This window comes from Helicoverpa zea, chromosome 10 (genome assembly GCF_022581195.2).
Source record: "Helicoverpa zea isolate HzStark_Cry1AcR chromosome 10, ilHelZeax1.1, whole genome shotgun sequence".
NCBI lineage: Eukaryota > Metazoa > Arthropoda > Insecta > Lepidoptera > Noctuidae > Helicoverpa > Helicoverpa zea.
Window position 1 is genome coordinate 4,278,631 of NC_061461.1, and position 12,097 is coordinate 4,290,727.

The 12,097-nt window shown below is 34.4% G+C and overlaps 3 protein-coding genes across 3 annotated transcripts; 2 read left to right on the top strand and 1 right to left on the bottom strand.

The window, feature by feature from the left end:
• Nucleotides 1–3,071: 3,071 nt before the first annotated feature.
• Nucleotides 3,072–6,777, top strand: LOC124633957. The gene is made up of 10 exons (XM_047169341.1): nt 3,072–3,761; nt 4,052–4,183; nt 4,336–4,428; nt 4,573–4,788; nt 5,138–5,290; nt 5,366–5,582; nt 5,829–6,130; nt 6,221–6,359; nt 6,432–6,485; nt 6,572–6,777. Exons 1-10 carry the CDS (start codon nt 3,471–3,473, stop codon nt 6,610–6,612), a joined length of 1,638 nt encoding a protein of 545 aa, XP_047025297.1. The 5' UTR covers nt 3,072–3,470; the 3' UTR covers nt 6,613–6,777.
• On the bottom strand, nt 6,626–8,061 carry LOC124633958. Its single transcript, XM_047169342.1, has one exon. The coding sequence runs from the start codon at nt 7,945–7,947 to the stop codon at nt 7,042–7,044; it is 906 nt and encodes a 301-aa protein (XP_047025298.1). The 5' UTR covers nt 7,948–8,061; the 3' UTR covers nt 6,626–7,041.
• Nucleotides 8,062–9,215: 1,154 nt separating this feature from the next.
• LOC124634126 lies at nt 9,216–10,046 on the top strand. The gene has a single exon (XM_047169549.1). It carries the CDS (start codon nt 9,216–9,218, stop codon nt 10,044–10,046), a length of 831 nt encoding a protein of 276 aa, XP_047025505.1.
• Nucleotides 10,047–12,097: the final 2,051 nt, after the last annotated feature.

Consider the following 12,097-nt stretch of genomic DNA (forward strand, 5'->3'; position numbering starts at 1 on the left):
CTGTTTGATGTTCATTAGAAGTTGAATGCAGACTCGTGATTGGACCGTTTTACATTGCTAAGTCATTTGTTATATTTGACAATGTCACATGGCGCGATTTTCAAAGACAATAGGGTAGTGTCCAGGGTCGAAATAATGAAATAATATTTAGTCCGCTTTTTAGATAATCAAAAAATATTGGATACGTATTTTTTCTTTTTTTAATTAAACTTAAAATGACAAAGATAATACACTTCAAAAATTAGGAGTGGGGGCCTTTTACGTCACAGTGTCCTGAAAATTGTAGCAACTTGTGACGTCACACGCAACTTTAACACGCTATATCTTAACAAGTTCTGATCCAATTTAAAAAAGAAAAAATACGTATCGCTTAATTTTGGACAATCTACAAGACGGACTAATTATTATTTTTTAGGAAACTAGCCTATTTCTCCAAAAACATTTCATAGCCAGTTGTGAAGGTTGCATGGAACTGCGAAACCTCTCCAAGTAGGTAAGGTCGGTGCTTAATCGTATCTGGAGTGGTTAAATACAAGACCTTTTAATCACCAGGCCAACTCTGAAACTATGGGGTTATTACTAGTGGCTTGTATAATGTTAGTTTACTTTGCTTTTTTATGTCCCTTGATGTTAATAATCTTTAAAATCAACATATATTCAACATAATCTATTTTTGCGATAATATGAAATAGCTCCTATACCCCATGGATTTCAGTCTGGATTTTTTGGCACCATCAAAGGTCTATCATAAAGAACCTATTGGTAACCATTTCATTGCTGTCGATTCTGGGTTTTTTTTCTATGAAAATTTGGCCATCTCCTTTGATGGGAATATGTGTTGTATGAACCGCTACAAAAATATGACACTAAATAGTAAAAAAAAGAATTGGGGGTGGGGCCCCCCATACATGTAACTGAGGGATGAAATTTTTTTTTTCGATGTACATACCCGTGTGGGGTATCAATGGAAAGGTCTTTTAAAATGATATAAAGTTTTCTAAAAAACATTTTTCTTAAAGTGAACGGTTTTTGAGATATCAGCTCTCAGTCGTAAAAAGTATGTCCCCCCCCTCTATTTTTATAACTACGGGGTATAAAATTCTAAAAAAAATTGAGGTGATGCATGCTAATTAACTCTTTCAACGATTTTTGGTTTGATCAAAGTATCTCTTATAGTTTTTGAGATAGGTTGATTTAACTGTAATTTACGGAACCCTTCGTGCACGAGTCCGACTCGCACTTGGCCGGTTTTATTTATAAATTGTAGCAATGTGTTTAACCCATAGACATAATATGCGCACCTTTATCCAAAAAACGAGCCGAGTGAAACAGTTAGTACGGAGGCCGTCTGTCCCTTTCTAATAGGGTGACTATGAGATTAAACTATGTGAGACAAATCCGAATTTGCTAAGATTATTAAACGTAGATTGGTATTGAAATTTTAACTTACGCAGTTAGTGACCTTAAAATACTAATATAGGCTTTTAATAATTAGCGGGAATTAGCAGTATAAAAGCAGGAAGATTTGAAGTGAAGACTGTTTTTTTTTTGTATTTTTGCTTCACATATAGACTGTTGAGCCGTTTATGTCGCCTTTCTTCATTTTTTGGGAAGCTATAACAATTGTATAACAGTTTTAAAATCCATCACCCATATTTTGACTCATTACAAGAATTCATGGGCACCCTAGTTATTTGATTTACGAAAATGTTATTATTAGCTAACCTGTGGAACGATATATTGCAACCACCATAGGATTCACTTTTACAAGTATAAACGTAACACTTTTTCACCATTTTAATAGTTTAAATTGATTTAATTTAAATTTTAAATGCTGATTACGCGCCAAGAATGTTCAGGGTTACCGCTAGAAAATGAAAAAAAGCAAAATAAAAATTTATGCTGTTTATGTTTTATGAATAAATACGAATACGAATAAATTAATGCGATTGTTATTAATTTGTTGACTTACAATTGTTAAAATAAGATAAAAATATAAGTGATTCAATTGTTTTTTGGGAAGACAAAACTGTCGATCACAACATTTTTTTATGCTGGCAAGGTGTTAGAAAGAGACAAACAGCCTCCGTTCTAACTATCCCTCTCGGCTCGGATTTGCCTCTGTGTATTATGCAACCAATTTAGTACGTTATTTTATTGCGTTGGAATAGAGTTCATTTTCGTAAATATATATTTTGAGCGTGCGCAATCTTGTTTAGTATATTACATCTATGGTTTAATTCATGTTTAATTTACTGCATTGACATATATTCTAGCGATAGACAAGAACATCCATACCATATCCATACAAATAATTTACCCGCTTATGTCGTCTGTTGACATCTTGTTGACGTATTGTGACATGTAGTCATCCGAGTCATCCCCATTGATGTTAATTGCAGAAGTGACGTAATATTTTCGCTCGTATTTTGCCTACATTCTTCATTACTCAAAAAGTTTATATCTAAGTGAATTCAAAATCATGTAATATATCAAAAAGTTTATTTATATCTAAGTGAATGCAAAATCATGTAAGATATTAAAACCAGGAACTTATTTTTAGGATTTTTTAATATTAATTACGATGTTTTTTTTTCTTAAGAGGGCTATCACAAATTTTCGCGAATTTAAACGCGCTGATATATCTTGTAGTGTTTTTACGAGGTCATATTATTTTTTCTTGAAAGTAAGAACATACCATGACAAAGTGTAGTCTGTTTTCATTGATATTTTACCTACTGTCAATTTTATGGCACATCTGTTTCTGCACGATTTTCTTAATCCTTAATTTTAAGATGGCGGGAAACAAATTAATGCATATTTGTAAAATTGAATTATAAATGAAAAGTATGATATACAAGCGTTGTAATATCACGAACACCGTGTAATTTTACTAACTTGACTCTCGAATAGTTTATATGTGTAAGTTTATACCTTGATATGTATTTTCTATTTTATGAAACGACAATCGTTTCATAGACATCCATCTGCCGCAGGTGTCAAAATCGCTCTGATTTGCCATTTTGGGCAATGCAAAGTCTGCAGTGCATTTCAGTGTGGCAAGCTTTTTGTTCGGAACGTTCTATCTAGTACGTAGTACATATATATCGATGATTTACTGTCAATAAAATCATATAATTTAAAAGAATGCGTAATTTTTTGCAACCATGTTTTGATCATCATTTTACTTAAAGCTATGAAAAAATATTGTTTGTTAAATAAACGACGTACGACACATGCATTATGACTTTTTCCTTTAAAAAATTAAACAGAACACTCCTCCCTCCACACCATAAGCAACTCGAAAAAAAAATGGCTCCAAAATTTAAAAATGGCGAATCCTAGCATTTTATATAATGTTTTTATATCCATAACACCTTTGAACTTTGCCAACAATTCAACTATTGTGTCTGAGCTCACATTAATGCAGTGTTTAATTGGTTCAATTAATTAATTACTATCTTTACCTAATGGATGACTGCTGCAATAAAAAATATAACAATGGATTGTTCAATTCATCGAGCTATATTATTCACAAAAAGAAAGACCCAAATGATGGCAAAGAAGCAAAGGATCCTTTCAGCAGTCATCCATTGGGTGGAAGTATCCAAGCGAAGAGGGTTGAAGAGATAAGTTTATATTCACCACGGCAGGTGACAGCGTTAAAGAAAAGCGTGGGGTCACTAAAGAACCAAGCCACCAGCGCTAGAATAACTACCCCGATAAGAACGTGTCTTGAACCTTATTGTCAAGTCAAGTTGGTATGTTACATGCACGCATTTTTATTTTCTCCATGAACTATATGCAAAGTAACCGTTCAAAATCACTTAAATTTGAACATAGATTCTATTCCCGCCAGTCTGTTGTAAAGTTGCTTCCGCGAAGCCACAAAAATGGCGCGTGATTTTGAAATCACAATAATTGAAATAATACACCTTAAAGCAAAAAATACATAATACCTACATTTTAGTTTCAAGCATTTCAAGCATTAATTAGGTAATTTAATTAAAAATATCTAAGCAATTTTAATAATATTTATTATTTATTTCAGGATTCGTTGAACGAGCTTAAAGATAGCACAAAAAAGTTATTATACCTTCTAGAAGACATCCAGTCGAAGACTTATTCAAAAGATCTTCCTCCCCAGGACTTCACCGAAGTCCTACTTGTAAAGCCGGATGGTGTATGAATTTATTTTCTTTTTTTTACCGTTTAATTTATTTTATTTTTCGGCTTGATAAGTACCTATTGGAAATCAGGTAGGTAGGTATAAATTATTCACTTTAAGAACCGTTACTATCTCTAAGATCATTAACTTATGTGTTTTGCTTCCAGATGAAATGGCCGTCAGTAAACGATGACAACGTAGATCCAGCACTGAAGAAATTGGAAGCCCAAACGAAAACTTTGAATAGTATTTACATAGAGGTAAACTGTGATTTAATTAGCTTCAATATTAAATAGGTACCTATCTATTCAAAAGAAGAAATCTGTAAACATTCCTAATTTCTCTGATATTTTATTTTAATTAAATATGAATAAATTAATAATAAAAAATATTTTTTTTCCTAGGATGACGATGACGATTGTTCAATATTCAAAAGGCTTACAAGAAAGTGCCACTGTTTAAACCAACAGGAATATAATGACTTTATAATACATTTCAACGAAGACACGAAATACTTCACAAGCACCATTGGAGAAATTATTAAAAATATGCGCATACTGAAGAAGTTTTTATATATGGGTGGCAGATACACACAAAATGCACTGACATTTTTGAATGAGGTACCTTATTTGATTTGCCACCAATTCCTTGTACTAGTAGGTACCGGGCTATGCAATCCAGAATCTTTTAGTACTGAATAGAAGGGGTACGTATATTTTCTGGGTACCTCATGAGTTAAACATTTTTTTTGGTGCGGTTAAGCATCGCCATCGGTATCGTTACGTCGATCGCTGGGTCTCGGACAAACAACTAGCCCCGAAGTTGCCTAAAGTAATACACATTGTTAGTTCTAAGTACCTACCTACACTGGCGTTCCCCAAGGTTCTATTATGTGACCCAGGTAGGTACCATTGAAACACAAGTCATCCGTAGGTAGTTAGATAAATGTTTGCTTAACACAATTTGCAGGGTTTGGCAGATTCAGGATATGTGGAGAAGGTAGAAATAACTCAGGGTTGTTCTCATGCTGACGTGTGTAATGTTTTCGAAGACCATTCCATTGTCATTATGTGTATTTCTTGGCCATTCAAGTTAGAATACTACGGAGATAGTGTGACACAGGTATTTTAATGATTATTTAATTGCATTCAGTTATTAATTACGGGTCCAACATTTGATACGAAATTATTATTTTAGAATTTAGCAGCATCATTTATATCCAAATTGGCGCAAATGGAGGAGGGTCGTCGATACTTGAAATTCACATCAAGAATAACAAATGATATAAAAAAGGTTTTACGAAAGAAAGGGTCTAGGTTGGACATGGATACTGTTGAATCTTTAAACGCCGCATTAAATGTGCTGCATCCACCAATGACACAAAATTCATCATACTTGAAGCATACTGATGAAGGTAAACAAAAGAAGTTTTCTACCGAGACCTGTACAAGTATAAAACAGTTTGAAAGTCCATGCCAAAGGGATGTTACTTCCAATATTGATATTAATATTGACGACATTACAAAGAGAAAAAAGATCGTTCCTATCTATACAGATTAACATAAATTGGACATTAGAAAATTTGGAACATTAGGTAAAATTCTTAGAATTTTTGTTAATTCAGAGTGGAGAATTTCTACTATGAGATTGCTATTTTCAGCGTATGGAGCCGAAAATATAAAAGCTTTAAAGCATTATAGGCAGTATATGACATTAGATGAAATTTTTACACATTTAGACTTACTACACAACCTAAGTATAGAAGATCATGGCAAAAAATATATGACATCAGTCTTGCCTTCCTTGCTGATCTTGTTTAAACAAATGCTGAAAGAGTATGACAATAGTGAAATGAATATAATAGTAACGGACATCCTCAACAACATTGTCTCTACTAACATGCTAAAACCAAAAGAAAACACTTGGCCTCGAACAGTGACAGTGGCACACACTGCAACAGAGGTAATACCTTTACACGTTACTATGCCTACACGACTTAATACTTACATTTTTCAAGTTATTTACCATTTGCAATATAATTAAATTTTTCAGTCTATTAAAATGAGGAATGAGATGATTCAAATGCCCCCACCACCTCCATCACATAAAAAAAGTCATACAAAGAAGGCAAGCAACAAATCAAAAAGCTATGTGGGACCTACCAAATTCCGCCAAGCATCAAGACGTAAAGGTATTCATGAGAACTCTATAATAAAATACATCCACCACAAATATATGAAACTAACAAATATGTTCATGTTAGTTTCAGAATATGAGAATCCAATTTTTCTAAACCGATCAAGAAAGTTTACCAAAGGTAAGCAAGAATGTCTATGAAATTGTTAAAAATCGTTACTGGCACATGCTTTTATAACTAAGTTTTATAACATGTTTGTTTTTCAGACAGAAAACACATCATAGTTGTTCCAATCGAAAATAAATAATACTGAGAGACAATATTGTTCAAAAACCGTTTATTTCCAGTAACAATAATAATATTATGAACCACAACATCAACCAAATATAAATCTATAACATCTAATGTTAAATTCAGAAATGGAGTAAAAATGTATACACAGTTTTTTGGAATTAAACTTTTAACATATTTACTTGAGTTTTCTGTAATATACAATTTATTTCAAGCATTAAATAGTGATTATATTCATAACAGTAAATAAAAATGCATCTGGAATGACTTTTAGTTAGCTGATATCATAAAGATGGCTGTGTAAGTTAATTTTTAAAAATAAGTATTTATAAGCAAGATTTAGAATATACAATAAATGAGATCGAAATAAACACCACTCTACAAGACTAAAAAAACTTTACATAAATAATAGCTATAAAACTAGTGTTTGTCAGATCACAAACATTCAATCAAACTGGCCATCGTCATAGTGATTGTAACTTCTGCGAGATCTGTCATAAGCTCCTATTGTTCTTTTGTTTGGTGGAGGAGGAGCACTTTGTCTAAAGAACATAGCCAACAATATATAAAACCCTCCAACAATTTTACTAAAGAAATCTAGCAATCCCAGAAACATTGGAGTTGAGTTTTTCACTAAAAGTGACAGTTCCCTTACAAGTGCTAATATAAAGTTGCCAAGAAAATTAATAAAAGATGAACTTCCTGTAAAGATTGCAATAACAAAAGCAAGCAAAAATGTTATAAATTCCTTCACATTGCTTATAGACAAGAAACTTTTCAAAGTTGCAACAAAATCAGTATAGGTCTCATTAAGAGATGCAACACTACTTTCTAATTTCTTTTCTGTGGTTTCAGTAGATTTTGTTGTCTTCACAGCTCCAGTCAAAATCGGTTCTATCTCCAAAAACGCATCTGAAATATGTCTCAAACATTTCAACTGTACCATAACTTCATCATCCCTGAATTTTAAACTCTTAATTTGAAACCAAAAGGGGCCGAAGGGCTGGTTGTCTATTTCTGTCCACAGGCAAACCCCAGATGTATAACCTAAGGTTTCCGTATCTGTGATTCCTATCCAATGTGTACTCGGACAAACTGTTATCAGTTTATGTTGTACATCTAATAAGTCTTTCTTTAGTTTAACCTCTGCTGGACTTACTACGACTATGTCTCGGTATCCGATACGTTTATCTGCAAGTCTTCTTTCTACGTAACGTCCCAAAAAAATTCGTGACTTCAATCTTTCTTTGAGATAGTTTTTAACTTTAGTCGGTTCTGCGTCATCCTGGCTGTCGTATTGGGATGTCGTTACTGATGAATTAAATGATAAATTCGACGGCACAACACTCATTTTAGCTATAAATAAATGATTAAAATAAATTGTATAAAATAGAAAACAACAAAGGCTTGTTCACTTGCCTGGCCTTTACAGACTTGACTTTGTTTGTCAATCTTGTTTGACATTAACGTTGTCAAAGAAAATTAAAATTACGTTCCTTTTTGCAGACTGAATTAAACTCATGTTGAGATACTCAATAATAAAATACGTGCAAATTAAAATTAATGTGTATCTAAGTTTTTATTATTTAAAAAATGGCAGTAATATAGCTTCTATAGCAGACAACCATAATTAGCTACTTTTTATGCATATGCGGGAAATAGTTGCTCGGGACGTAGATGAAACCACTGGTAGAAGTCAGTTGACCTGTGTTTTCAGATATGGGCTATACTCGGGAAACCTGAGCGTGGCCCGACATGGTCTTGGCCGGTTATTTTTTTCGTGTGGGTTTAAATTGCAGTTAGGAGGCGCCGTGGAAATTTCGCCAAAGGCGCTGCTAGAGTTAAAACCGGCAATGGGCACGTGAATAAAAAGGAAATGCGAGTAAAAAGGATGAGATTAATAGAACAGATAGGATTATTGGTGGTGGTTATGGTGGTCGTCCGTGCGCTACCAAGTACAGACCCGTTGTCAGTTTCTCCGTACAATTTTAATTCGCTAAAGTTGTTTAAAGTAACTTATTTGTTGTAAAGTATTTACATTTACGAAGAACAATATGTGAGTGACATTCTGTGAAAAAGTTAAAGCGATACATGTAGTGGAACTATCTCAAAACATCATTTTATTTAAATAACGAACTTGTTTTGAACTAAAAAAGTGAGCGTCGAAGTGAACTTTGGACTGTGTCATAACGGTACCAACCAACTCCGCAACCACATCGGCAAGTCGACCCAACAAATTGCTAGGACAGAAACAGAAATTTCGCCACTGTCAATAACGCATGCTTGGCGCAGTGGCTACGACGCCTGCCTCGGATACTGCGGACTGAGTTCAATTCCGGCCAGACACCAGAGATTTTTTGTCTATCCAAAACACTTTATTTTTGATTTCTTTGTCAAATATTGGAAACCCCGATTTCTAAACAAGAACATCCCGCAATAAAATTTGTTACCTTATTTTATTCGAATAATTTTTGCTGATACTCTGTTTGGTCACGACTGTTTACAATGCCGTTAAAAAGAACTCCTCCTACCTCGCCAGCGGTTTCGGAGTCTACAAACAAACATAGTAATCAAACGCAGCCATGCCTCAGCTTCTCAAGTAAATCAAATGACTCAACAATGGCGAACGTTAACACACATAAGAGGAAAAAGGGGAATGATGGCGAAATTGAATTTGAAGAAAGGCACCCTGTTCATCACCTGTTACAGCGCTCGGAAATCATAGAGATCATTAGAACCGAAATAAGTTCCGCAATCAAGAATGCCCTATCTAATGAATTCGCTCTCATGAAAGAGGAAATCCTTAGTTTCGAACAATCTATTAAGTTTATGAACGCTGAATTTGAAGACATGACGGCTAAATTTAAAGAGTGCAACGAGGAAGTAAAATCTCTGCGAAGTGAAAACAGCTGCCTACTAAAAAGGATAACAGACATGGAAGCTAGAATTGGACAATTGGAACAAGATGCCAGACAAAACAATATAGAAATCCATTGTTTACCTGAACATAAACGAGAAAACTTGGTAAATACTGTAATGCAACTTAGCAACGTTGTGTCCTATCCTCTTACTGAAAATGAAATACTATCATGCTCTAGAGTACAAAAGCTAAACGCATCCACTAGCCAACCAAGAGCAGTTATTTGCAAACTACCAAGCAAAATTAAGCGCGACAATCTGCTTGGGGCAATCTCATTATATAACAGATCAAACCCCAATAACAAATTGAACACGAAGCTCCTGGGCTACGGAGACAAATTATCCCCCGTATATGTAAGTGAACACCTCACCAAGGCTAATAAGTCATTGCATGCAGCCACCAGGATAGCAGCCAAGGAGAAAAAGTATAAATTCGTGTGGGTCAGAAACGGAAGAGTTTTCGTCAGGAAGGAGGAAGGTTCTACAGTACGTACTATAACCAGTTTAGAATGTCTGAAAAAACTAGACTAGTCATTTTGTTTCAATTATATTCTGCCACTGCCTGTGTAGTACTAGTAATTATATAAATTCAGTGAATTAATATTCTATTACCAAAATTCAAGAAGTATCCGTGGAAAGTTAGATACAATCTATTTGAATGTGCTAACAATGAATGTTCATATAATTGTTCTTACTGAAACATGGCTGAATGAAAGTGTGTTAGACTCAGAAATCTTAGATAACCGTTACCAAATTTTTAGGAGAGATAGGCAGTCGGGAACTTTTTCTGGGGGTAGGGAAGGAGGTGGCGTGCTAATAGCAGTTATTAAATCTATAAATGCGTATAGAAATAAATCTTTTGAGTCTTGTTGCGAGGACCTATGGGTAACATTAGACTTACCAACTAACTCTACTCTTAAAACATCTAAAAGAATCCACTTATGTGCGACTTACTTGGCTCCACCAGTAAATATTAATTTAATAACCTACTTCACGAATAAAGTTAGTAGTGCTATTAACGATGATTCTGTCATTATTATAGGTGACTTCAACTTAGGTAACATTAAATGGACCAAATCGTCTGCTCATCAACATGCGGAACCTAATGTTGACACAAATAATATCGGTAAAGTTTTTTTAGAATTCTTATCTTCTAATGACCTATACCAGTATAACGCTATAGAAAACAAACAGAATAGAATTTTAGACCTAGTCATATCCAATTTGATTTATCCGATTAAGGTCACGCGGTCCTGTGACGTCATATCTAAAGTAGATGATTTTCACCCGCCATTGCAGATTGCCATTCATCTCAACCTTCCCAAACCGCTTACGAATAAAAAGACTATGATTTACAAATTCAAAAACGCGGACTATCACAAAATCAGAAAACGTCTAGAAGAAATAAATTGGAATATTGTTTTAAAATCAGATACTATTGATACGGCTGTTGATAATTTTTATTTAGTATTACGAGAGATTATTGCTGAATCCGTTCCTCGACGGAGTGCAATTAAAAATTTGTATCCAATTTGGTACAACAGTAACCTAATTAAAATGTTGAAAGAAAAAGAAAAATGTCGACAAAGGATGAAAAAATACAAAAACAAACGAGATGAATATGAATACTTACTTCTTAAGGATCGATCATCCCGTAAAATAAAAGAATTATATCAAAAGTATTTACAAAATGTTCAAAATAATATAATTAAGAATCCCAAATATTTCTGGTCTTATATAAAAAACAAACGCGACGCTAAGAGCATTATTCCGAGACACATGAGGCTCAATAATAGTACTGCAACCGATGGCTTGAGCATTGCTGATTTATTCGCGGAGAACTTTGCTTCAGTTTATAGCCCTATCTCTAATATTGTACCGAACCCTACATACATCCATAACACCTGCAATAGCAACAACTTACATCATGTAACGCTATCTAAAACAAGCATACAGAGAAAACTTAAAAACTTGGATATAGCTAAGGGCTCGGGCTCTGATGGGATACCTCCGTTATTTATCAGGGAGTGTGCTGAACTTTTGTCAGAACCATTGTGTATGATTTTCAATCGGTCGTTGTCTGAAGGGATTTTTCCAAGGATCTGGAAGGAAGCCATCGTGATTCCAATTCTAAAATCAGGTGATAAAACTGATATTTGCAACTACAGGCCTATCAGTATATTGCCTACGTTAGCAAAGGTTTTTGAATCTCTTTTGTGTCCTATTTTGAACTGGCATATTAAAAGCTCAATAACGGAGCATCAGCATGGTTTCTTTAGAAACAGATCTACAGCGACAAACTTGGTTACCTTTGTCGAGAGAACTTTAGCCTATATGAGCAATGGTAAAGAAGTCGACGCTTTCTATAGTGATTTCAGCAAAGCTTTTGACAAGGTTGACCACGGTGTGTTGCTGCAAAAGCTCGAAACCACTTTCGGTGTTCACGGCCCACTTCTAAAATGGTTTGAGTCATACCTGGTTGGCCGAACCGCAAGAGTTGTAGTTAATGGACACTCATCCCGCAGCTTTGCACCTACATCTGGAGTACCACAGGGGTCTCATCTGGGCCCAGTACTATTCAA